The 25,479-nt window shown below is 41.9% G+C and overlaps 9 protein-coding genes across 9 annotated transcripts; all 9 read right to left on the bottom strand.

Annotated features, from left to right (window-relative positions):
• Nucleotides 1–14: 14 nt before the first annotated feature.
• On the bottom strand, nucleotides 15–667 carry LOC113030148 (histone H2B 1/2). Its single transcript, XM_026181319.2, has one exon. It carries the CDS (start codon nucleotides 433–435, stop codon nucleotides 61–63), a length of 375 nt encoding a protein of 124 aa, XP_026037104.1. The 5' UTR covers nucleotides 436–667; the 3' UTR covers nucleotides 15–60.
• Nucleotides 668–1,139: 472 nt separating this feature from the next.
• LOC113030145 (histone H1-like) lies at nucleotides 1,140–5,005 on the bottom strand. The gene is made up of 2 exons (XM_026181316.2): nucleotides 4,193–5,005; nucleotides 1,140–1,990 (listed from the first exon to the last, which is right to left on the bottom strand). The coding sequence occupies exons 1-2, from the start codon at nucleotides 4,798–4,800 to the stop codon at nucleotides 1,951–1,953; spliced, it is 648 nt and encodes a 215-aa protein (XP_026037101.2). The 5' UTR covers nucleotides 4,801–5,005; the 3' UTR covers nucleotides 1,140–1,950.
• Nucleotides 5,006–7,992: 2,987 nt separating this feature from the next.
• Nucleotides 7,993–8,736, bottom strand: LOC145431507 (histone H4). Its single transcript, XM_080307395.1, has one exon. The coding sequence runs from the start codon at nucleotides 8,734–8,736 to the stop codon at nucleotides 8,425–8,427; it is 312 nt and encodes a 103-aa protein (XP_080163521.1). The 3' UTR covers nucleotides 7,993–8,424.
• LOC113030150 (histone H2A-like) lies at nucleotides 7,993–9,483 on the bottom strand. Its single transcript, XM_080307393.1, has one exon. The coding sequence runs from the start codon at nucleotides 9,481–9,483 to the stop codon at nucleotides 9,109–9,111; it is 375 nt and encodes a 124-aa protein (XP_080163519.1). The 3' UTR covers nucleotides 7,993–9,108.
• A 4,176-nt stretch (nucleotides 9,484–13,659) lies between these two features.
• Nucleotides 13,660–15,262, bottom strand: LOC145431512 (histone H3). The gene is made up of 2 exons (XM_080307396.1): nucleotides 14,716–15,262; nucleotides 13,660–13,855 (listed from the first exon to the last, which is right to left on the bottom strand). The coding sequence occupies exon 1, from the start codon at nucleotides 15,196–15,198 to the stop codon at nucleotides 14,788–14,790; it is 411 nt and encodes a 136-aa protein (XP_080163522.1). The 5' UTR covers nucleotides 15,199–15,262; the 3' UTR covers nucleotides 13,660–13,855; nucleotides 14,716–14,787.
• A 1,173-nt stretch (nucleotides 15,263–16,435) lies between these two features.
• On the bottom strand, nucleotides 16,436–18,109 carry LOC113030147 (histone H2B 1/2). The gene has a single exon (XM_026181318.2). The coding sequence runs from the start codon at nucleotides 17,040–17,042 to the stop codon at nucleotides 16,668–16,670; it is 375 nt and encodes a 124-aa protein (XP_026037103.1). The 5' UTR covers nucleotides 17,043–18,109; the 3' UTR covers nucleotides 16,436–16,667.
• Nucleotides 18,110–19,736: 1,627 nt separating this feature from the next.
• Nucleotides 19,737–21,828, bottom strand: LOC113030155 (histone H4). Its single transcript, XM_080307397.1, has one exon. The coding sequence runs from the start codon at nucleotides 20,318–20,320 to the stop codon at nucleotides 19,877–19,879; it is 444 nt and encodes a 147-aa protein (XP_080163523.1). The 5' UTR covers nucleotides 20,321–21,828; the 3' UTR covers nucleotides 19,737–19,876.
• Nucleotides 21,829–22,296: 468 nt separating this feature from the next.
• Nucleotides 22,297–22,880, bottom strand: LOC113030149 (histone H2B 1/2). Its single transcript, XM_026181320.2, has one exon. The coding sequence runs from the start codon at nucleotides 22,832–22,834 to the stop codon at nucleotides 22,460–22,462; it is 375 nt and encodes a 124-aa protein (XP_026037105.1). The 5' UTR covers nucleotides 22,835–22,880; the 3' UTR covers nucleotides 22,297–22,459.
• Nucleotides 22,881–23,855: 975 nt separating this feature from the next.
• Nucleotides 23,856–24,308, bottom strand: LOC113030156 (histone H4). Its single transcript, XM_026181325.2, has one exon. It carries the CDS (start codon nucleotides 24,216–24,218, stop codon nucleotides 23,907–23,909), a length of 312 nt encoding a protein of 103 aa, XP_026037110.2. The 5' UTR covers nucleotides 24,219–24,308; the 3' UTR covers nucleotides 23,856–23,906.
• Nucleotides 24,309–25,479: the final 1,171 nt, after the last annotated feature.

Raw genomic sequence — 25,479 nt, forward strand, 5'->3', positions numbered from 1 at the left:
CTTTAGAAGAAGTGGGTGGCTCTGAGAAGAGCCGTTGGGTGGATGCAGCAGAGCTGCAGTTTACTTGGAGCTGGTGTACTTGGTCACGGCCTTTGTGCCCTCGGACACGGCGTGCTTGGCCAGCTCACCGGGCAGCAGGAGGCGCACGGCGGTCTGGATCTCCCTGGAGGTGATGGTGGAGCGCTTGTTGTAGTGAGCCAGGCGGGAGGCCTCAGAGGCGATGCGCTCGAAGATGTCGTTGACGAACGAGTTCATGATGCTCATGGCCTTGGAGGAGATGCCGGTGTCGGGGTGCACCTGCTTCAGCACCTTGTACACGTAGATGGCGTAACTCTCCTTCCTGGTCTTTCTCTTCTTCTTGCCGCCCTTGCCGGCGGTTTTGGTCACGGCTTTCTTGGAGCCCTTCTTGGGCGCGGACTTTGCGGGTTCAGGCATTTTCCTTCGTCGCTACTTCACAGCAGAGAATGTGCCCGTCAGCGCAGAGCCACTCTCTTTTATTTCCGCTGTATGCAAATAAGGCTGTGCAGATCCCCGCCTGTCATTGGTCGAGGCTCTGCCTTTGGTCGAAAGATTGGGCGTGCCGTGTAAACACGGAAGACCAAAAAGGAAAGCTGGAAGTTCCTGTCGGCGTCAGTCCCCCTCCCCCTTCAATCAGTTCAATTAATCAGTTAAATGTGGCGCCCTGTCATAAATATTTAATTTCTATTAATTTTGAAAGCTTATAGTTTGCATATGATCTCATCACCAAGTGTTAAACATTTGTTGAACATTTTACGTCCTGTGCATGACAATGCAAAGGTTGATTCTCAGTCTTTTAATATAAATAAACAAATACATAAATAAAAAAATGTAAACCTGTGCCACTGATACTGTTACTGCTGTATATTTGCTCTGAAGAAGGGACCAGAGGAAAGAAGATGAAAGCATCAAGTAACCTCTAGCGTTCTGGTTTGATTCCCAGTTCCGAGCTTCAGCATTGTCATAAGCATCATAAACAACTCAAATAAACATACGTTTAAACTTAGTTCCACACAATCTGTAGCCCCATCCTGAGACAGACCAACACCTTGACCAGGGTTTCTTTGTGTGATAGCTGAGAATGAATGAATGGCTTTTGCAGATTGAAGAACAGCACTCACTGAATCTGTACATTTATTCTTTGTGGGGGAGCTGCACAGCTGACACAGAGAAACAGACACCCTCATTCACAGCTACAGTCAATCTAGAATCACCAATTAAACTAACCAGTGTTTGGACTGCAGGACGCAACAACAGGGAGAACATGCAATTGCTGAAAGAAAAGCAGCAGGCAGCTGGATTAAAACTCAGAAACATCCTGTGAGGCAACATTGCAAATCACGATATTTCAAGTACTGCTTTGAATAATGCTATAGGAACAATAATCCATGCATTCACCAAATCCATGTGTGAAGTCTGTGGATAACACCACTGGTCTCTGTAACTACAGATAGGGATACCAGCACCATAGCCAACGGTGTTCAGAAAACAACCAAGGAGGTCACTGTATGTGTGTGTGTGTGTGTATGTATATATATATATATATATATATATATATATATATATATAAAAACACCCAGCACGCCCCTGCGGGCGGTTCATCCTTCAAGCTCGGGTCCTCTACCAGAGGCCTGGGAGCTTGAGGGTCCTGCAGTATCTTAGCTGTTCCCAGGACTGCGCTCTTCTGGACAGAGATCTCCGATGTTATTCCCGGGATCTGCTGGAGCCACTCGCCTAGCTTGGGAGTCACCGCACCTAGTGCTCCGATTACCACGGGGACCACCGTCACCTTCACCCTCCACATCCTCTCGAGCTCTTCTCTGAGCCCTTGGTATTTCTCCAGCTTCTCGTGTTCCTTCTTCCTGATGTTGCTGTCATTCGGAACCGCTACATCGATCACTACGGCCGTCTGCTTCTGTTTGTCTACCACCACTATGTGGTCCCCGTGGTAATCGGAGCACTAGGTTGGTGGCTAACCAACCGGACATAGTGGTGGTAGATAGAGACACACACACACACACACACACACACACACACACACACACACACACACACACACACACACACACACACAGTCTATTTTAAACTATATATAGATATCATCCTGTAAATTCCCACTTGAATTTTTCTTAAATATTTGATTTTGATTACTAGCTATGAGAACTGCTGATCCTCAGCCCATTCAAATCTTTGTTGACCTCAGAGTGATTCTTTTCTGACTCTTTTGTGTCTGGCTTATTGGCAGTAGTTACATCATAAGATTCTTAAAAACTGAGCTTTAAAACATGCTAATAAATCTCTAATAAAAACCCAGAGATGCTGACAGTGATCCCTGACTATTTTAGGGATATAAAGCACTATTTAAAACACAAAGCATTAAAACACATTAAGAAGAAAACATATTGATGATGCTCAATCATCCAGGTAAATATATCTCCAAAAGTTGATTCTGTTCATCTGGACGTAGCGTTTTGTGGGAGAAACGTTTTGTCACTCATCCAAGTGACTTCTTCAGTCTCAGCTGACTGCAGGTTTCTCCAAATTTTATAAACAGCACATTTGCATAATGACTGAAACCAGCCCAGTGAAGGAACAATGGGCTGGGAGGTCAGCTCCTCAATCTTAATTATGCAAATTCTCATGACCACTGATCAATAGCCATGAGTACCATTCACAGAGAGTTGGGGAATGGCTGCAATCACAGCATTGTAAGATGGCGAAGAACCTGCAGTCAGCTGAGACTGAAGAAGTCACTTGGATGAGTGACGAAATGTTTCTCCAACAAAATGCTACGTCCAGATGAACAGAATCAACTTTTGGAGATAAGAAGACAACAGTCTTAATGAATTTGTTGTAGTTTAACCATTTAAGGACACTATTAAAAGGTAATATTAAAAGGTTTGCTCAAAATATTGCCATCATTATTAAGCGTAGTGGTGGCCAAATTAAGGTATTCGAAGCAGTGAAGCTTGTATTGAAGAAGGGTTAGTTACTCTAAGCTTTTTAACGCTTTTCTGCCCTCTGGTGGACAAAAATATGAAGAGGCGCATGAATGTACAACTTGAAATGAACTACTTCATTATGTTTGCCTCTGCACAGCTGAGTTGATACACTGTATTTGATATCATGTGACAATTCTCTGCGATATTGATAAGGTGGTTTGAACATGTATTTTGGGGGGTGGAAAGAAAAGTTTGTCGTATTTGATTATTAGGACTCAATGTAGCTCAGGAAGTCAATGAACATGGGACTGTTCAGAGGAACCAAGCCTGGACACTGGTTCTGTATGGAAAGCCATGGGTGCAAAACTAAAGACAATGTATCACTTAATGGACATTTGTTTTATTGAAAATTTATCGTATATCCCCAGCACACATAAGTAAATGTATTGATTTCCTATTTTAATGAAATATATATTTTGACCCAATTATTTAAAGGTGTATTTATTTAATTCACTTTGGTGCCCACCATCAAACATTATTCATTATACCTGTAGCTAATATTTTCTAATTCACGTTCATTATACTTAACTGCCTTTAACTTGTATTACTCTTTACTCTCTGTAGAATAGGGACGTGATTCCATGTTACGCATCACAGCACACCTCTTTTCATCTTGCTCAGTTGTTTCAATAACAAGTCAAATAAAGGTCTTACCACTCGCTGTCTGATGTGCGGACGTAATAGAAAGCCCTTGACAGCAGTTTTTAAAATTGGGCAGAGCCAAGAGGCCACTTTCCTGGAGTCTAGCATGCCATGGAGCTTTTTAATGACTTTACAGCGCGCGCACATGCATAAACGCATACCAAAAATATTTTGTGTAAGCACTTAAGTGGATCTAATTTTTTGGGGATGCTTAAATTTCTAGAAGCTGCTTTTATGGTGCAAGTTTTACATGCAGTTTCTACATTTTTCAAAGCTGGCATTAAAAACCGGATGTACTACATAATCTTTACTAGGATGCTAGCTGGTATGTGCAAGTAATAATTAAATTAAAAACGTTAATTATTATAATAGCAGATGTGAAGAGATTTGCTTCCTCTCTAGGCTCTGTCTGCTATACATGCCTCGCAATAAAGTTGTATAACTGATGGCTTTAGGAACAGGCTCTTGTAGGATTGTGGTGGCTCTTAAAAGAGCCTTTGAGTTCAAACGTAACAGCGATGACAGCTTACTTCTTCTTGGCTGCGGTCTTTTTCGCTTTAGGCTTGGCAGCCTTCTTTGCCGGGGATTTCTTGGCTGCGGGCGCCTTCTTGACCACCTTCTTCGGGCTTTTGGCGACCTTCTTCGGGCTCTTCACGGCTTTCTTGGCGGGTTTCTTGGCAGCAGCTGGTTTCTTAGCCTTCTTCGGAGACTTTTTCGCGGCTGCGGGCTTCTTTACTGCCTTAGTCTTCTTCGCTGCCGCAGGTTTTTTGGCAGCGGCAGGCTTCTTGGCTTTAGGAGCAGCCTTCTTCGCTGGCTTCTTAGGCTTGGTCTCAGCGGTTTTCTTGCCTAGCTTAAAAGAACCAGAAGCGCCGGTGCCCTTAGTCTGAACCAGAGTGCCCTTAGAAACCAGGCTTTTGATGGCGATCTTAACGCGGGCGTTGTTCTTCTCCACATCATATCCTCCGGCAGCCAGAGCCTTCTTCAGGGCAGCTAGTGACACCCCTTTCCTTTCTTTGGAAGCGGTCACTACTTTAAGGATTTGGTCGCTGACGCTAGGGCCGGTCTTCTTGGGCTTGGAAGCCTTTTTCTTCGCTGGTTTAGCGGGAGCGGCGGCTGGCGCTGGTGCTACTTCTGCCATTTTTCCTTCTTTTGTTTTCTTTGCTGCTTTCGATCCAACTGGAGTCCGAGAGACGAGATGAGAAACTCGCAGCAGGAGTCGCCTTTTCAATGCAACATGAGAACCGTGGAGACTCAATCCAGCGCGCCGCTCTCGCTTGCAGCCCGAGTGAACGTGTTCTGTGTTTTCTCTTCCAGATAAACACGTTAAAAAGTAGCTCAAGAGGCAACGATGCGGACTGACAGTAAAGCAGCTGACAAGCGGGCACGAGTGTCTTCAAATTTAGCCCATGCTGAGCCCCGGTGCTTATTGCAGTTTTTCCCTGAAACTCCGAAACCTCGGCGAGTCACAGCGGAGCTTAGCGGCTTCGCCCCTTCTTTTATCCCATAAAAGGACTTCAAATCAAGTAAACCTGCACCAAAATCACTTTTCCAGCTGACCCACATGTTCTTTTACACATTCAAAGTGAAAACATCCACCTGCTGGCAGTCAGTTTGGAATAAAATGAAGATATTGTGACTGCAGCAAACACACTAATGAAGGTGGAGGCTGGTGACAGCCAGGCTTCATACCGGAGCTGTTCGCTTTAAAAGTTTCTTTTGCTAAGAACATTTATCACGAATTGAGAGAAATACTGAACATTACAGGGGATTATAACACACAATTGTATTATTAAGAGCCCCTCGGAGCCTTGTTGAGTCCGCGATTTGAAGACATTGGAAGCCTATTGGAAGTTGTGACGGTTTAAAGAAGACAGGCCGGTTTATAGGGCTCTTTCAACTTTCTGCTTCATAAGAAAACAAGAAAGAAAGAAAATGTGTGGAGAGAGGCAATGACAGAAAGAAATGTTACAAATTACAGAAAAAAATAGCCATTTGATGCTCCAACTTGAAGGCAGGCATTTGAAGGTCCCTCTGTATCCCATTCTCTGTTTTAGAAGCCAACATATATTTTCATCTATGTCTAAGTTTTCTTTGTATTCTCATTCCTTTTCGAGTTTCAAAAACCTGATGAGCTTCAGACTTGCACTGATAATTTTAGCCACAGAGGTGATGCTTATGTACCTAATAGTACATGTTATGAAGCAATGACTATCCACATACACACACCCACAACGACCTACACATACACACAATGGACAACTGTACCCTCAAACACACAATAATAACATGGACTGAACCACCACTCACAACCACCAGCACTTTATACAGCCTCTCTAGAAACTATCCACATATCTCACTTATCTTGCACTACTGTATAATTATGTGTAAATAATCATTCTGTACATACAATCATTTTTAATTCTACAGCTGTTTAGAACTTGCATAGTTCACATTTCTGTATAACTGTATATCTCATATTTCTGTATAGTTTTTTTTTAATTTATATCCTGTTCATAGCCTGTACATAGTTTATACTCACTACAGCCTACATACATAGTTATAGCATATTCATAACATACCCTCATACCGTGTACATTATAACATACCATAATAGACCCATTTCTGTAATATACTTACATATCTATATTATTGCTAATATATATTGTAATATATCTATATCACGGCTAAAGCACTTCTGGATGGATGCAAACTGCATTTCGTTGCCTTGTACCTGTGACATGTGCAATGACAATAAAGTTGAATTCTATTCTATTCACATTTAAATATAAATATCACAGGTATATAATAAGCATATTTAATATTACTACTACTAATAATAATAATAATAATAACTAAAATGTAGCTGCTTTTTTCCATTGAGTTTTTCCAGATTTATGAATATAGTGTCTCTGTTACTTTTTTTCTATAATGGACGTCCAGTTATTATTATTTAATAAGCCCCACGCCCCGGTAGAGGGCAAAAAGGAGGAGATCACGTTTAATCGGTTATAACGCGGGTTGAGAAATATAAATCCAGACATGTGTGGTATCCACAGAAACCTCAGAATCTCAGCTAAAATGTCATATAAACCATTTCTACAAACACCAAACACACAGAAAACAAGCCGTGATTAAACGAGCAGTTTCGTAAATGCGCAGACGTCCGCTAAACAAACAAAACCGAACCAGAAATTCTTCAGACTTTGTGTAACCGGCTAAAGATAGGTTGGTTAGCTTCCAGGGCTATCACTGACTCCACACACCAAGTTTCACCACGATCAGACCAAAATTCACTGAATGAGCCGCAAAAGAAGACCACAAAAACACACAGCGGCGCAAATGCGCTAAGACAGAAATTGGCTTACCTTCCCGATTTCCTCAGGTATTTTCGCTGGTAGCCTGTAGCCACATGACTAACAGTAGTTACAATGCCTACCTAACCACATCAGAGCAGTTTTCCGTCAACAACCTCCATTTTAGACCCACCTACAGACACGTGACTGAGCAGACGCCACATGCAGTAAATTTGGGCCCACGTGGGTTTTAGCATCACAACGTCTGATTGGTTGAAGTGACGTGAACGTAGCATCGTTAGTATGAATCTATTGGCTCAAACGATTAAAAAGAGGTGTCAATCATGCTAATTGACCAAAAGAAACCAAAGTTACAGGCCCTCGGAGTTTAAAGGGCCAGAGGCCAATTGAATGCTCTATGCACACGGCAGAAAAGGGCCATTACCATGTAAATGTGTGGTTAATTCTTCAAAAATATATTTAAAAAAAAGCATTTTTAGGTCTGTTAATAAATTTTATTAATTTCTGCTCTTTAAATACCTAAAAAAATCAACTGGCATGGTGTCCAATTGTGTGCCGAAATTGGACATTTTTGTACAACGTCTGGATATTCATGTCTTGACAGGGCTGTAATTTTTCACTGTTTCACTTTAGAAACATGAATCTTTGCACAGATTATGTTTATATGTTGGTTACTGAATTTCTGGAACCAAATGTGATCTGAGGCATATTATTCAAAGGGTTATATGCTAAAAATAAATTAGGCGAGAATAAAAATCTACTTTTTCTGTGTTCCAGTAATACATAGTAATATCTGCTTCAATATTTACATCTGATGAAATTTCCCAAGTGTTAGCTTTATTTTGATACCAAGATTGTAAGGACAGTTTGTAATTGCAGAGAAATAATCAACTAAATTTGGGCATTACATTTTTGAGCAGGAAGCTCAGAAACCCTCTTGGGGCTTAAGAGGTTAAGGAGTTACAGAGCACTGGATGGTTCCTAAAGAGAATTCTGGTAAAGAAATCCAACTCATACATGGTCATATGAGGTATTTAATTGTTGTACATGTTCTATTGTGATGTAGTATACAATGTAACAAGTATTTGTATCAAAGGGAAGAGGGAGAAACTAAACCCCTTGGCTCTTTGATGATTCCCTTCTATGACATGAAGGGGAATATCTCCTTCAGAGGATGATGCTGATGAACACAAATTCCCAAGATCCCTTTTTGACTGGATTAAACAATTATGTAATGCTACAGTTTACAGACAAACAAAATGCAAGTGTCTGAACCAGTTATAGTTTAACATACTTTGTTCAGCAAATCAAGACTATGCCCAAAATGTGAGATTTCTACTGTTGCCATATTATAAATAGTACATCGTATTAGAACGAAGCTCTTAAAAAAAAAAAAGTGTGTGGCTCTTAAAAGAGCCGTTGAGTTCTTTCAGTTGGTGTGAATGAGTTTAACCGCCGAAGCCGTACAGAGTGCGGCCCTGTCTCTTCAGAGCGTACACCACGTCCATGGCGGTCACGGTCTTCCTCTTGGCGTGCTCGGTGTAAGTGACGGCGTCACGGATCACGTTCTCCAGGAACACCTTCAGCACACCGCGAGTCTCCTCGTAGATCAGACCCGAGATACGCTTCACTCCGCCACGACGAGCAAGACGGCGGATGGCGGGTTTGGTGATTCCCTGGATGTTATCGCGGAGAACTTTACGGTGACGCTTGGCGCCTCCCTTTCCGAGTCCTTTGCCTCCCTTGCCCCTTCCACTCATGGTTACTGTTTCTTCCTCGAACGAATAACGTCGAATGAAAGTCACAGCAGCGGACTCTGTCTTTACAAGTGATCTGCGGACGTAATAGAAAACCCCTGACCACGGGAGCAAGCAAACTCGCAAGTCAGCCTATGCTGACCGAGTCGGGTTTCATTAGCTTTTATGCTAAAGTCGTACACCAGCGTGAGCACATACAGCATGTAAATATATTGTGGCTTTAAAATCCAAGTTATCAAACTCACATGAACAATTTGGCAGTGCCAAACTGAAAACACCGTTGTTGTACTACTAAAATCTAAGAAAACGCTGCTCTTTGAGGTTGTGAGTGGCTCTTAAAAGAGCCTTTAGTTTATTAAAGGTGGTCGTGGGATTTTATTTGGCCTTCTCAGTCTTCTTGGGCAATAGCACGGCCTGGATGTTGGGCAGCACGCCGCCCTGAGCGATAGTCACTCCGCCCAGAAGCTTATTCAGCTCCTCGTCATTGCGGACGGCCAGCTGCAGATGGCGGGGGATGATCCTGGTCTTCTTGTTGTCACGGGCGGCGTTTCCAGCCAGCTCCAGGATCTCAGCAGTAAGATACTCCAACACAGCTGCGAGATACACCGGGGCGCCGGCACCAACACGCTCAGCATAGTTACCCTTCCTCAGCAGCCTGTGGACACGACCAACGGGAAACTGCAATCCAGCGCGGCTGGAACGAGTTTTCGGCTTCGCTTTCGCTTTTCCGGTTTTTCCACGTCCCGACATCTTGTTTGTTTTCTCTTTTCTTGACAGGAAAAAAGTATAACTAACACGCCTTCAATACCAGCCTTATATACTACTTCAGGTGTTCGCTCATTGGTTATAGGGATCGTGAGAAACAGCGTCCAATCAGATTAGAGATGACGTCAAACCTCACATTTAACTTCCGTTTTATACTGTACGAACTGATATGCTATAAACGATTTTAGTAATTCACCCTGGAAATACTGAAATATATAACAGTATATATATATATATATATATACACACACACATATTCTTTACTTGTGTATGAAACTGGACTCTTCATCTTACTTTGCAGTTGGAAAACTGGAATCTCCCCAATGAGGGACCAGAAAGCATATTTTTTTTCTCTTCTGTTATATTCTAGCTCGAAAACAGCTCTGAACATTCACATTTATTACAGTGTATTTTTAAAATTCCTAACACTGAATCTCATCATTTAGATCACACACATTATTTATCACCATGACCTAAAATAGCATCAAGGAGTCAATGATAACATCAAACCAACAAAGGTTTTAAATTTGTATCTCAGTACCTCATATCAGGCATTCAATATTATCTCACTTTAACAGGTGTTTGAGCCTGTGTGAGAATATTTATCTATATCTATCTATCTATAGATAGACAGACACTGTGTTCTGTCTTGATTTATTTTTTTTTATTTGATTTTATTGATTAGCATTCAAATATCTCAGTGAAGACAGAACAAAGATCTACCACAAAGCAAGAAAGCATGAGACAAGGCTAATCAAAAGGTATTGGCTGAAGCATTTGCTTATTACGCCAAACCTTTTCACAAAAGATCTTTTTGCATGCAGCTCCTGTACACAGGGCTCGAAACAAATAATAAAACAAAGCAAAAACAAAACAAACAAGAAAAAAAAATTTCCACCTTAGATAAGTAACTACATCAAAGCAAAAGAATCAAGAGGGGTTTTTTTGGGGGGGTGTTTTGTTTTTTTGCTCTTTTCATTCTTGATATATATATTTTTCTAATACTCTATTTTTAAACATATTTTTAAACAAGGAAAATGAACTACACCTTTTTTAATCACTGTCATAACTATTCCACAGGTTAACTCCTCTAACAGAAACACATCTCTGCTTTATATTTGTCCTTATCTTGTTTGTTTGTTTTTTTAAGAAATCTGTTCCCCTTAAGTCATATTGACTCTCTCTGACTCTTATATTGGTAGTCTTAAAAACAACAATAAACTGTGCAGGTTACCAGGTTTCCATGTAAAGTCCAAATAAATGATGTTTAAATAAAACATTCCCAACTTGTGCTAACTAAATACAATACAATAAGGATAATGGGAGGTTTAAGTTTGTTCTTATGCTCTAATACACAGGTCTCGAACTCCAGGCCTCGAAGGCCAATGTCCTGCAGGTTTTGGATGTGTCCTTGATCCAACACAGCTGATTGAAATGGCTAAATGGCCTCCTCAACATGTCTTGAAGGCTGTATCCCTATTCAGGGTCTGCAGCCTTAAAGGCCGCATTTTAAGGCCGATTACGTCACAGCGGCGCGCCGAAGGCTGTCCCAATTCAAAGGCTGCTCGAAATGCGGCCCTCACATGCGTCCTTCATTTCCCTGAATTTTAAGGATGTGGCGGTGCAGACTTCGTGGCCCAACATATCCCACAATTCATAGCGCGGCAGTCGGTGTGGATAATTTTGCCGCAGACGGCAGAAGCGGAGCGGCCGAAGAGTAAACTGATAAAATTAAGTACTGAATATTATGTCACTTATTTATGTGCAAATGTTTAATAATGAGGAACATTAAAACAGTACTGTTGGCCACATGTCGGTTAAGTTATTTGCCATTAGCGATGTTTGTACGTTCAGCATTAATTTGGTTTTAAAGCCTTTAAAATATAATATTACAATAGTCGACCTTAATCTTACAGAGATTGTGATGATTTTGTGGATAATTAAAGTCAGTCATATATCCACAAACACAACAAGCTGAAAGTCAGTGATGCTGCTCAGTTTGCAGTCCTGAACATCACGGCACAAGCAGGATCCACTGCACTGTTAATGTGAGCTGTGTTATATTGCTGCCTCTGTTCGGTGGTGTCGAGCCAAACGGACTTTAACGTGTGTTTGAACGAGCTGACGGTTCACTCGTTAAGCTGAAAGAAAGATGCTTTAATCACAGCAGTCACACATGTGTCCACTGCACCATCTGGAACTCTTCTTGTTTTGTAATAACACAAACACTAAATCCTGCTTCTCTGGTGCTGTTGTGTAGCAGTGTGTACACCTGAGACTGTCACCTGTCTGTCTGTCCTGCACTCTCTCTGTTTCTTTCTCTCTGATTGTGGAATAAAAGTATGAACATGTGTTTATAAGTTACACTTGTGTCTGAATCCTGCAGCTTATCACACATTTGATTTCCATGTGTGACGACTGCAAGTGTCCAGAGTGAGGACAGACTGAGGGACCCACTGCTGCACATCATCTGTGAGGCTTTGCAGCCCTGATGATCCACCAGGAAAACTCAGCAGTGTGTGAGGAAGAGGAGGAGGAAGAGCCAGCAGCAGCTGACAGATGGAGAGAATAGACAGACTGTTCCCTGTTTGTGAAGGACTGCTAGGAAAGTTTAACATAACTGTCTGTGCTGAATCAGTCTTATTAGGTAATGTTCAAATAATGTGATCATCCCAGTGTTTCCAGTGTGGGAGAAAGTACTCAGAGTACTCAGGACCTTCAAGTTACACACTATGAAAGGCAGCAACAAGTTTAATGTTCAGAAACCTAAAGTCTGTATCAGCAGCAGAATGGAGCTAAAATAAATGTTGGTTTCAGTTCTATGAAGCTTTGAGTATTTTGGATCAGTAGCTGCTGTGTTTGTTGCATCATATTGCTGTAATTGTTTATATGCTTTATATATTCTGAGCTAAGTTGATCTATAGTGTTACATCATATTCTATAAGGATGTTATGTGTTTGTAGACTTTCTGCCCAGTTTGACCCATTTAGCAGACGTCAGCCTGTTTAAGGCTCTGATATCTATTCTGTATGACTTACAGCAGTTATGACATGGTCTGATTTTCTCACCCAATAAAGGAATATTTCATATATCAGTCTACTCTTCATTCTATCAGACACAGTTATCACAGCTCGCACATTTTGTTTTTTTATACATATATGTAAGCATTGAACCAAATTTAGTGATGCCAACATACTGAAGGAACAACATTTGTCTCTTATTTATGATACATCTATATACACACTGTCAAAGATACTTGAGTGTCTTTGAGTGGAGATTTAAGGTGATAAGACATAAATAGCTGCAACTTGAATCTGTACTGAAGCTCAGTGTTTGACTGCAGTTCAAAAAAAGCGCCCCTCCGACAGCCAAACCCATCTGTTCTCTGATTGGATTGTTACATTTGTGATTGACATGACATTGACCAATCGGACAAAAGGAAGAAAAATAGGGTCAAAATTCGTACTTGTAACTTGCAGGGGGGGGTTGGCTAAGTTCACATACAAATCTTTTTTACACATACACAAATTTTTTTATTATTTTTATTTATTTTTTTATTTTTTTTACACATACAAAACCAATTTCCATCCATCCATTCGCTTCTGCTTATCCTTTTCAGGGTCGCGGGGGGCGCTGGAGCCTATCCCAGCTGTCATAGGGCGAAAGGCGGGGTGCACCCTGGACAGGTCGCCAGTCTGTCGCAGGGCCAACACACAGGGACAGACAACCATTCACACTCACATTCACTACTAGTGACAATTTGGATTATCCAATTAACCTATCCCCACAAGCTGCATGTCTTTGAACGGTGGGAGGAAGCCGGAGTACCCGGAGAGAACCCACGCAAACACGGGGAGAACATGCAAACTCCACACAGAAAGACCCCGGCCTGATGGTGGAATTGAACTCAGGACCTTCTTGCTGTGCGGCAACAGTGCTAACCACCATGCCACCGATTTACAAGTACAAAATATTTATGACCACATTTTGAGCCCATACCCCTGTAATAGTGTTATGATCTTGTGCAACCCCTGCATGTCGGCGTCAATGAAATACTCTTCAGGCGTTACCTCAATTCATCTGCTAATTGATACACCTGGTGAGATGAAGGAACACCTGAAGCTGACTTTGTAGAGATATAAAATTATTGCTTATATGCTCTGCTGGTTGCAACAGTTTATTAACTTAGAATAAAAACCATGGGTTTCTAAAACTTTTACATTTATGTTGTAACAATAATCTTGGTCTTGCAAGTTGCTAAAGGTGCTGAGGAAGGCAACCTCTGTCATATTATGCTCAGAGCGTCCTCTCTTGATTGATTTTCAGCTGCTTCCCTCAGGTCGTTGGTGTAAAGTGCCTGCAGTGAAGACAAAGAGTGTCTCTTTATACCAGCTGCTGTTGTACTAAACCATAAGGGTGTTGCCACTGCACATTTTTGATGATAAAATTTGGGCTGTTTTTGTCTCTCTGTACGGACAGACTGCAAATCAATTTCCTACTGGGGACAATAAAGTTACCATTGACCATATGTGATGCTCTACTGCAGCTCTGTTAGTCTCTCACGCTCCCTCTTCGTGCTCAGCTAATAAGTGCTAATGCACTTATTCCCTTTGGGTGCACCTGATTCTTGCCTCTATACATCCTGAGACCAAGACGGAGCAGGAAATTTGTACACACTGTGTGCAATTTGTTTTAGCGTTCTCTTTATTTTAGCATTTTTTGGAAGAAATGATAACTGCATGCACACCGTCTTACTTGAGAGCTTATTTTGTATTATTCAATTATGTTATCCCACGAGGTAAAAAGTGCAATTCTTCATTCCATCATATTCAACAAAAACAAACATCTTGTGGGGCAACTTCTGACAGACTCCCTGCCACTTGCATCTTAGACTTCCCCTTTTCATTTAGCACCCTTCCTGCAGGATCATCCTTTGCAGTAAAGTACTAACAAATTAACTTGACTAGGTCTGGTTCTTAAACACTACAAACACCCAACCTTTTTTCTTGGCCATCTTAAGATATTTGTCATAAGCATCAATCACAAAACAATTTTAAGTAATGGAAATTTCACTTATGTAATTAATTTCAATTGCCTCCCACTGGGTGACATAAGGCTTCAGGCAATCTGATGAAGTGTTTTCCCCAAACACTTCGTTATAACCCAGTGCAGTTTAAATTTAAAAAAAAAAAAAAAAAAAAAAACACACAACTGAACCTTTTCTCTTACTGAAGATGTGTGGCTCTTAAAAGAGCCGTTGTGTTTTGTGTAAACTGGTCTCAGAACAGTTTAAGCCCTCTCTCCGCGAATGCGGCGGGCCAGCTGGATGTCTTTGGGCATGATGGTAACCCTCTTGGCATGGATGGCGCACAGGTTGGTGTCCTCAAACAGACCGACCAGGTAAGCCTCACTAGCCTCCTGCAGAGCCATGACAGCTGAGCTTTGGAAGCGCAGATCAGTCTTAAAGTCCTGAGCGATCTCCCTGACCAGGCGCTGGAACGGAAGCTTACGGATTAGCAGCTCTGTGGACTTCTGGTAGCGGCGGATCTCCCTCAGAGCAACGGTACCAGGCCTGTAACGATGGGGCTTCTTCACGCCTCCGGTGGCTGGGGCGCTCTTACGGGCAGCCTTGGTAGCGAGTTGCTTCCTGGGAGCTTTTCCTCCGGTGGATTTACGAGCGGTTTGCTTGGTCCTGGCCATTTTCTTCCTTATGCAGTCACTTGTCTTCTCAGCAAAAGACGAATACTTCAGCGGAGTGACTCGCGCGCTTATATAGGAACAGGCAGCGCTAGGGTAGCGCTGATTGGTTCAGACAAGTATCCCGCGTGTTCGGGATCAGCCCAGCTATTGGACCAAGAGAATTTGAAAATTTAAAGGAAACCACTCCCTTCAAGGCGGTTGAAATGTGCGCCTTTATGGATACGAGATTAAAAGTACGTTTAAAAAAGATTAAAGACTAATTTTAGAACAATAAAATACAACGGTCGTCATTATTAATTAGTTTAGTTAATAATATAAACACAGCCTGGATGGACCTTTGTTTAAAATCCTTTATTGGGCTTCTGTATAACGTAGTTATTGTAAGGATTCATGTCTTACATGTGTAATTTTATAATAATAAATATTATATAATAATATATTATTGTAAAATATAATACTTTTGTGTCACGGAAACAACATATCACTACAGTGATATTCAAACCAGTGTAAAGAAAAATAAAGTGATAGGCTTATCTTGATAGGTTAAGAAATGTAGACATCAGTCCAGCTATTTTTATGTGCAATTTTCTTCATACAGTAAATATCTTCAATTGTTTTATAACTTAATCAGATTAATAATCCTGCAGAAAGGGTTTGTTGTTTAGATGAAGTGGATCCTGCTTTGGTTTTAAATGCGATCCGAGTCAAACCGGTTTTACTGTCAAAGCCCAGTTTTTCCTGTTGTTCTAACTTGATACAGGTTGACATGTTCATGTCTTACATTCTGAAGGCATTTTACTTACAGTAAAAGTTTGTTCTTGTTTGCCATGTGGATTATTTAACGCACTTGGTAAACAGTAAGCCACAGTTGCGACTACTGATGGAAAGTTCGGCTGTTTTCAGAAAGCCGGCTCTTGTGGCACGACTCTCCTTCTCACCGTTGTCTACCGTCTCACTCACTGGCTGAGGCATGAGGAGCGAAACTGAAATATCAATACTTCCAATACCGTAGTTTCATGTTGCAAGATCAATTCCCATATGAAAAAATAAATATCTAATTTGATTACATTTATTTTTAATCGTAAAGGCGACATACAGATAAAAGTAAACACTACTTAGCAGGATAGTGGGCAGTACCCTGTTAATAGGGGCTACAATTGCCTTCTATTCATGTGTGCTACTCCTCCGCAAGAGTGCAGCCAATAAGAAGCCAAGACAGAAAACACGCAAACTTGACTTTGTTCACAGATCATGTATTTACATTCAGCATAGAAATGATGCTGTGTGCGATGTATGTGGGAAGACAGTTATATACTGTAGCAACACAACGTTTTAATGGCGATTCGACAGTTGCGATTGAGTAGATGATTGTCAAGCTTATTTTACATTTAAGGCCACAAGGAGGTGCTCTTCAGAAGAAGTGGGTGGCTCTGAAAAGAGCCGTTGGGTGGATGCAGCAGAGCTGCAGTTTACTTGGAGCTGGTGTACTTGGTCACGGCCTTTGTGCCCTCGGACACGGCGTGCTTGGCCAGCTCACCGGGCAGCAGGAGGCGCACGGCGGTCTGGATCTCCCTGGAGGTGATGGTGGAGCGCTTGTTGTAGTGAGCCAGGCGGGAGGCCTCAGAGGCGATGCGCTCGAAGATGTCGTTGACGAACGAGTTCATGATGCTCATGGCCTTGGAGGAGATGCCGGTGTCGGGGTGCACCTGCTTCAGCACCTTGTACACGTAGATGGCGTAGCTCTCCTTCCTGGTCTTTCTCTTCTTCTTGCCGCCCTTGCCGGCGGTTTTAGTCACGGCTTTCTTGGAGCCCTTCTTGGGCGCGGACTTTGCGGGTTCAGGCATTTTCCTTCGTCGCTACTTCACAGCAGAGAATGTGCCCGTCAGCGCAGAGCGACTCTCTTTTATTTCCGCTGTATGCAAATAAGGCTGTGCAGATCCCCGCCTGTCATTGGTCGAGCTGTTGCTCCCTTTCTTTAGTGGGTGAAAAGTTACTGGCAGTCGCACAATGTAAAGTAAAGGAAACCTCGGCAACAGCCCTCTGTTTAATTTAACCTATGAAATGCGGCTCGCCTCTTTCAGTGATGCTGAGAAAGCAGGTTTCATGACATTTATGCAGTGTTTTAGGGAAACAGAGAGGTATTTGGGACATAAGAGAATTTGTGCTGCTTCACTGTTACTTGTTCATGTTCTGATTTCTCAAACCACATATGTTTGTGTCCAGCTTTAATTGGAAATCAAACTGAAAGAAATGTGTAGTACAATTTCTAATCAGAGAAAAAAAAAGTACAAATATAATCCTTTACTTTACTTGCTGCAACGCAACACGTCCTAAAAGATTATGTATTCATATATTTAAGGTGTATCAGGGTTGCTCTTTCTTTGCTCTTTCACTGCTTTGGAGCAGTAGTCCATTGAAGCTTCTACGTTACTACTAAGGAATGTCCAAAGTCACAGTGTGCTGGGGATGAAACGTTGGAACATCTGCTGTGATCTTGTTATAGAACAGTAATTAGACAACAAATGGCTAGGGTGGGATTTGACATTGATAACAACATAAAAGCTATAAAGTAAGAAAAATGTTTGATAGTAAAAGATGGCTTTTCTGGTTAATCATGTGTATTGTTAATACCCACATTTGGAAAACAAGAACTAAAGTGGTTGGGAAACAAAAAAATGATTAGTAATGAGGCTGTTGGTAAAAACATTTTTCCAGATCTGAGGAGGAGAAAACAGAAGAACAATAGTCCTTTACCTTGGGATCTTTTAAACATATGAATAGATAAATAATTTTGAGTATTTTTTTATCTCTATTCTTTCTGTGTGTGTGTTGCAAATTGTTATGTCTTGACATGTGCTTTGATGTAAATTGCCATGTAACTTGAAAATAAAGGCTTAAAAAAAACATCTTTCAACAACTGTGACGGTTAAGATGCTGCCTCAAAATGAGTATCCTTTGAATTTCCAGCAACAACTTAAGTGCCACCACCATCTTTGTGAATTTGAACCAGAGATCATTGTTGTTTAATTATTCTATATATGCTTTAATTGTGTATCCCCTCACAACACCACGGGCCGCTCTGCAGGAGTTTGTAGAGTGGTGTGACAGCACCAAAATTGAATTGAACGTGAGCAAAACCAAAGAGATGGTGGTGACCTTCTCCAGTAGGCAGAGGGATCTGGCTGCTTCAGTCACCACCACCATCCACGGGAAGCCAGTGGAGGTAGTTGAGTTACAAATACCTGGGGACCATCTTTGATAACCTTCTGAAATTCTCTGCCAACACTGAGGAGATTCTCGAGAAGTGCCACCAACAGCTATACCTCCTTGGGAAACTCAGCTCCTTTGGAGTCAGCACACCCATCATGATGACTTTTTTACTACGCCTTCCTGGAAAGCATCATGACCATCCATTACCTGCTGGTTCCACTCCCTCAGCCTTCATACAGGAACAGACTGCAGCACCCGGCAGCAGTGTGCTCTAAAATCATTGGCCTGCCTGTCAGAACTCTGGCACAGGTTTTCAGCCAATAGGCCCTTAGAAAGGCAGCCAAAATCATCAACGACCCCTCTCACATTCTTCACCCCGCATTTCAATGGCTCCCCTCTGGGTGACACCTCTGCATTTCCTGCAAGACTGAAAGGAGGAGAGCCACCTTTGTCCCCAAAGCCACTCTGCTTTTTAACTCCAGCAGATTAAGACCATTTCCCTACACCCATATACATAAACTACTGTCCTCCTCTTCAGTTCCTCAACATAAGCTCATCATATTCTGTGATGTGATTTACTCCGAGGTGTTTGACGAGGTCAGTGGTCTTGCCACATACATCACAAACCACGCCTGGGCTGTTTGTGGAGGTAAAACGCGTCCACACATGACTCTGTTTGCGCTCAGCCATTGTTGTGAGTGTGCACGCCAGGGGCTGCCACACAGTTATACAGCCGTATTTCGCATATGACTATGAAAGGCGTAAGAGGAAGTTGTTCCTTCCAAATTAGACGATCCGAATGGTATAGTTTCTTTCCACTGCGTTCATTTTAATGGAAAAACAACAAACTTACCCCAGAGTACTAAAATATTGATATTATAATATGAGAATCGATTCTAGAACATAAATTGCTGGTATCGGAAGAATCCTTATTTCAGTATCGATCCGCACACCACTAGTATTTATTATCTCACTCTTACTGCCTGTTTATGCCAGGTCTATCTTCAACGCTATGCTGCTCTGTTGTTTCTTAATTGCCCCCATGGGAATAAACAAAGTCCCTCTGATTCTATCCTTTAATAAAGCCACAAAACACGTGACAACAATTTTCATGATGGCATTTTGAACTAATCAGTTTTAGCAGACAACACACTGAAGCTATACTTCCGTGGTGTGTGGCTTATTAGAGAAAAACATGTCACTGCTTGCATTTTTCCATGTTACACCAGCGTTTTTCATACTGAAAAGGCTGAAGGTTCAGAGACAACCATGCCAAATGACCCCTTGATAATCTTTGTAACTACCACATGCCTTACTAGTGAGACTAATTAAATCAAATGCCTTTTAATTGTCATAGTTGGGAATCAGAAGATTAGCAAGATAAGAAACATCAAAGAACAAAGCTCTTAAAGGGAGGTGTGTGGCTCTTAAAAGAGCCGTTGAGTTCTTTCAGTTGGTGTGAATGAGTTTAACCGCCGAAGCCGTACAGAGTGCGGCCCTGTCTCTTCAGAGCGTACACCACGTCCATGGCGGTCACGGTCTTCCTCTTTGCGTGCTCGGTGTAAGTGACGGCGTCACGGATCACGTTCTCCAGGAACACCTTCAGCACACCGCGGGTCTCCTCGTAGATCAGACCCGAGATACGCTTCACTCCGCCACGACGAGCAAGACGGCGGATGGCGGGTTTGGTGATTCCCTGGATGTTATCGCGGAGAACTTTACGGTGACGCTTGGCGCCTCCCTTTCCGAGTCCTTTGCCTCCCTTGCCCCTTCCACTCATGGTTACTGTTTCTTCTTTGACCGAACAAAGTTGAATAACCTCCCACGCGAGCTCTCTAGTCTTATCTCTGAGTGGCGGACGTAATAGAAGACCGCTGCCTTTTTTTTCTTTTTTTGGTGAATCAAATTTCATGAGCCCCGTCCACCTTCCTGCCCCAGTGTGGACCTGAACCGATTTCAGCTTTATTTGTTTTTAATAAGATTTAATATAGTGATTAACTCATTAGTCTAACACATGATTCGAGGTCGGACACAAATCCCTGACAGGGTTCCATCAAAGATGATATCCAGTCTAAACACCTGGCCTAAATCAAATGTGGAGACCAGTGAACTATCAACACATCTATCATAAAGACTCACACCAAAGCCTCCTCATGATGTCTGAGCAAAGTCTGTTTTGTTTTCAAACAACTAGCATTTTTCATTTTATTTTGTTCTTGAAGCACTTACTGCAAATGAAAATGCATCTTTAAAACTCGTACAATATTCCTGCTGTCTTTACTGCTTTAAAACCCAAAATGTAAGTAGATATAAATATAAACAGATACACTGAAAAAATTCGCAGTACACATTCTTGCAATGTCATTCATTTACAATAACAGAAACAGAGAACATTAACTTTTTGTCAAAATGGCAGGCACTGCAGCTTCCACATTCTATGGCAATCAGGGAGGTTACGTGATAACTGTTTTCAGAGATTGTTTCTCTTAAAGATGAAATTGTTTCTTCCACATTACAATCTTCAATTTGGTTTATTAAGATGTCATAGATGTACAATAAGTTTAACCCTTTCACAATAAAACTTATTCATTGTCCTTTGTGGTGGACAGCAGGACTTAAAACCTCCATTTTTAATACTTCAAAAAGCTGAGGGCTGAAAGAGCTAGAAAGGATTTGATTCAAGTTTGTGGAAGGAGGGTTAGACTTTGAGCTTTTGGGAGATGAGGTGGAGCAGATCCAGGCATTGCAGCAGGAAGGTGACATGTTTGAGGACGAGTAAATCAGTAAACCAGCTTTCAAGGAGCCGGATTAGGGACGAAGTAACAACACCCACAATCCACTATGGATTAGAAGTAATGTGAAAGCTCGATCTTTTACACTGGGGGATTTGGTTTCTCTTGCACAGCTGAAATACATCTGCTCAATCTACACAGGCTTTCCATGATCTCAGCAGACTGATGTATATTTGCTAGAAGTGCACTAAACCACATTACTTTGCTCTATCTCAATCCAATTTCAACCCTTTTGAATCTGGGTTGAAATTATTTTTTACATGAAACAAAATCAGCTGCTCAGTTGATCTCATTATAGCCAATGAAATAACTCATGACAGATTCTTCAAGATTCATCATGTTAACAAATGAGCTCGTCTCTTGTCAGAGTGCAAGAAAGCTTCAGTCTGCTGAGACCTGTGTAGATGAGCAGATTATTCCTTTCCCAGGTCAAGTTTACACATTACTTTTTACACATAATGGGCGTAGTGAATGCTGCCATTTTGGCCCTACCTATGCTCAAAAGCAGACATGTCCTTTGACTTTCCTTATCTTCCGTACGGCTCTCTTCATCCATGAATCCAGCTTTAGGTGATTATTGGGCAGAATGCAGTTTTATCAAAAAGCTTGTCTTTTAAAAAGTAATTTGTTAAAACAGTGTTTTAATGTAATATTTTTTTCAGAAATTCCTAATCAGAATATGTTATTAACCCCAAAGGAAATTATGTGGTTACAGTTCCTTCTCGGGAGAACAAGAGGAATATTATGACATGGAATACTTACAACAAAATTAACAGAAATGGGCAAAACTGTCGTAGAAAGTTGTTTTGGTTTTTTTTGTTTTTTTTTTTTAATGATGGCTTTGTCTTAGAATTATGGAGTATTTTCTAAAAATTCCACATAGAATATAGTAGTATCCAATAGTGTCATATGAAAACATGTAAATGAAAGCAGCCGGTGAGAATTTTAACATTCACTCCAGTGGAGAGCCCCAAGAGCCTTGGGGAACAGTCTAAAGAAAAAAAACCGTGTTGACTGCTGTGGTGAGCTAGCATCATCATACCCTGCAGAACGCAGGGTATGATGATGCTAGCTCACCACATCTGTCATTTGTAGATTCAAGACTGCATTTAATTATGAGGCAAACAGTGTGTAAGATTTGTCATCATCATCATCATCATCATCAAACAACTACAGTGGAAAATCTCAGGACATGTGCTCCTCGGCAGAGGTGAGTGGCTCTGAAAAGAGCCGTTGGGTGGATGCAGCAGAGCTGCAGTTTACTTGGAGCTGGTGTACTTGGTCACGGCCTTTGTGCCCTCGGACACGGCGTGCTTGGCCAGCTCACCGGGCAGCAGGAGGCGCACGGCGGTCTGGATCTCCCTGGAGGTGATGGTGGAGCGCTTGTTGTAGTGAGCCAGGCGGGAGGCCTCAGAGGCGATGCGCTCGAAGATGTCGTTGACGAACGAGTTCATGATGCTCATGGCCTTGGAGGAGATGCCGGTGTCGGGGTGCACCTGCTTCAGCACCTTGTACACGTAGATGGCGTAGCTCTCCTTCCTGGTCTTTCTCTTCTTCTTGCCGCCCTTGCCGGCGGTTTTGGTCACGGCTTTCTTGGAGCCCTTCTTGGGCGCGGACTTTGCGGGTTCAGGCATTTTTCTTCGTCGCTACTTCACAGCAGAGAATGTGCCCGTCAGCGCAGAGCGACTCTCTTTTATTTCCGCTGTATGCAAATAAGGCTGTGCAGATCCCCGCCTGTCATTGGTCGAGCTGTTGCTCCCTTTCTTTGGTGGGTAAATTGCTACTGCGCAGTCTCACAATGGAAAAAAAACATGACCTTCAGCTTTCATTCACTGGACTATATTTAACATTCACAACGCGACACGTCGGGATTGTGGCATTAGTTAAAGAAAGTAGATTGAAATGCGCACGTTAAAGTGAAACTTATGAGATATTTGGAAGAAATAAGAATTTAAAGAATCTGTGCTTCTACAGTTAGTGATGCCTCATATCATAGATGATTGTTCTCAGAAATGTATTGATGTTCTTCTTGATATCAAACTGAAAACATCATGTAATATTTCTTATTGGAGCAACCAAACTAGACATTTTTTTTAAATCACATGCATCGTTTTTACTATTGAAGGACTTTATAGTCCTAGCATATAAACAGGTTTTTACTTAAACATGCATTACATAATTCAACATAAATGTAAATCCTGTATTTGACAATAGTTATTCCAGTGATTGCTCTATGTAATATTTACTTATTGTGTATTCAGCCATAATGTCTGTTAATGTGAACACATCACTATTGCCACTTCGCTTCGCCAAGTTTGTTCCACTCCAGTGTTTTGGCAAATAAAATTGAGACCATGTTACCCCTGAAATGGAAAACCTGTCCAGGATGAACCCTGCCTCACAACCAGGAATAACCTCCAGAGTCGGACACTATTAAAGAACAGTGTAGTTACCTTATTCACCTACTCAGATTTCATATTATAGCTCTGAACACCAATTAAAACAAGAGCTGTTATTTAATAGAGCCATGCGTTATCGTAACATAAAGCCTTCCACCACCTAAAATGTATGTCAGCATATATGTCCAGAGCAAAAGAACATAAACCCATATAATCAAAGGTTACAACATCTACAACCAAAGCTCTTAAAGGGAGGTGTGTGGCTCTTAAAAGAGCCGTTGAGTTCTTTCAGTTGGTGTGAATGAGTTTAACCGCCGAAGCCGTACAGAGTGCGGCCCTGTCTCTTCAGAGCGTACACCACGTCCATGGCGGTCACGGTCTTCCTCTTGGCGTGCTCGGTGTAAGTGACGGCGTCACGGATCACGTTCTCCAGGAACACCTTCAGCACACCGCGGGTCTCCTCGTAGATCAGACCCGAGATACGCTTCACTCCGCCACGACGAGCAAGACGGCGGATGGCGGGTTTGGTGATTCCCTGGATGTTATCGCGGAGAACTTTACGGTGACGCTTGGCGCCTCCCTTTCCGAGTCCTTTGCCTCCCTTGCCCCTTCCACTCATGGTTATAGTTTCTTTGACCGAACAAAGTTGAACAGGGCTTGCTTGGCAGAGGCTGTTTATTTGTGTCCCATCTCCGGACGTAACAGAGAAAAAAGGGCGAATTTTAACAAGGCCCCGCCCATGTTTTTCAAATTGCAACCGTCTTTACGGAGAGACGTAAAACCGTTCACTGACGTCACACTTTCAGGGACAGATAGTAACAGTAATGTGAATAGTTGGCTTTTGTATTATATGATTTATTTATTACATTTTATATGGAGTGAATAAATAAAAGTATATTTACGGTGGCCTCTAGAGACAAAGCACGTACAAACACAACGGAGGTGCTCCACGATGCTAGGGGGCAGTGTTGAGCTTTTGTTACCTCGTGGCTACACAAGCCAAGAAGTACCAACGACCAGATTTGGTGTGTGGTAGTAACAGGTAAATGAACATTTTTTTTTAAAGTTTTGAATATATATGAGTGCTTGTGTATAAATACACAAACAATACACACATGCTTTCAATTGTGTAATTTAAGTGATCTAGGTAGCTCTGTTTGGAAGTTCAGTTAACACTAGAAATGTTTTTTGGAGTTTGTACGTGCTTTGTCTTGAGGGGCCACCACATATATTTATATATAAACATATAAATAAAACCACTTTTTTTTACATTAGTAATTCCTTTTGTGCATAATTTTATATTATTGTTAATAATAAATTAATTAAAGCAACAAAACAACCTGAAGAGCCGGTTGGGAGCCGAAAGAGCCGGTTCTCCAAAGAGAGCCGGAAATCCCATCACTACTGGTCTCCCCAACATGGGAAAATGTTTTAAAATATATGGAGGGATGGGTGAAATTTAAATTACCTAGCTCACCGAGATTGTGCCTATTGGGGGACAGAGGTGAGGTGTCACAGTTACAAAGCAGGCTTCAGAGCAGGGGCGATTCTAGGATCAGAGCTTTAGGGGTGCTGAGCACCCAGAGAGCTGCCCAGCCAGGCAAGATAAACTTTACACGTCACGATAAGACGTCTTCCCCGTCTCTGTCAGTCCCTGCGTCCTTAAATGTTGTCCCGAGTTGTCTCTGAATGTCTCCTCGGTGCATTTAAACCCCTGCTCCTCCCTGTCCTCACCGTCTGCTGTCTTCGTCTCTGTTATCAGTCATCATAATTTTACCATCTCTGTGCAAGTCTGCAAATTTCTTTATTAAATCATAAGATTCTTAAATTCATCAAGTCTCTCTGTGCCTGGGTCCTCGTCACAAAACATGACATCAAAG

This window comes from Astatotilapia calliptera, chromosome 10 (genome assembly GCF_964374335.1).
Source record: "Astatotilapia calliptera chromosome 10, fAstCal68.1, whole genome shotgun sequence".
NCBI lineage: Eukaryota > Metazoa > Chordata > Actinopteri > Cichliformes > Cichlidae > Astatotilapia > Astatotilapia calliptera.

What these genes read in the sequence shown, in the direction of transcription:
- LOC113030148 (XM_026181319.2), bottom strand. Translation starts at nt 435, where the DNA reads ATGCCTGAACCCGCAAAGTCCGCGCCCAAGAAGGGCTCCAAGAAAGCC.
- LOC113030145 (XM_026181316.2), bottom strand. Translation starts at nt 4,800, where the DNA reads ATGGCAGAAGTAGCACCAGCGCCAGCCGCCGCTCCCGCTAAACCAGCG. An exon ending in AAGACCGCAGCCAAGAAGAA is followed by an intron (nt 1,991 to 4,192) that starts GTAAGCTGTCAT and finishes CCGGTTGGTTAG; the next exon opens with CCACCAACCTAGTGCTCCGA.
- LOC145431507 (XM_080307395.1), bottom strand. Translation starts at nt 8,736, where the DNA reads ATGAGTGGAAGGGGCAAGGGAGGCAAAGGACTCGGAAAGGGAGGCGCC.
- LOC113030150 (XM_080307393.1), bottom strand. Translation starts at nt 9,483, where the DNA reads ATGTCGGGACGTGGAAAAACCGGAAAAGCGAAAGCGAAGCCGAAAACT.
- LOC145431512 (XM_080307396.1), bottom strand. Translation starts at nt 15,198, where the DNA reads ATGGCCAGGACCAAGCAAACCGCTCGTAAATCCACCGGAGGAAAAGCT.
- LOC113030147 (XM_026181318.2), bottom strand. Translation starts at nt 17,042, where the DNA reads ATGCCTGAACCCGCAAAGTCCGCGCCCAAGAAGGGCTCCAAGAAAGCC.
- LOC113030155 (XM_080307397.1), bottom strand. Translation starts at nt 20,320, where the DNA reads ATGAAATTTGATTCACCAAAAAAAGAAAAAAAAGGCAGCGGTCTTCTA.
- LOC113030149 (XM_026181320.2), bottom strand. Translation starts at nt 22,834, where the DNA reads ATGCCTGAACCCGCAAAGTCCGCGCCCAAGAAGGGCTCCAAGAAAGCC.
- LOC113030156 (XM_026181325.2), bottom strand. Translation starts at nt 24,218, where the DNA reads ATGAGTGGAAGGGGCAAGGGAGGCAAAGGACTCGGAAAGGGAGGCGCC.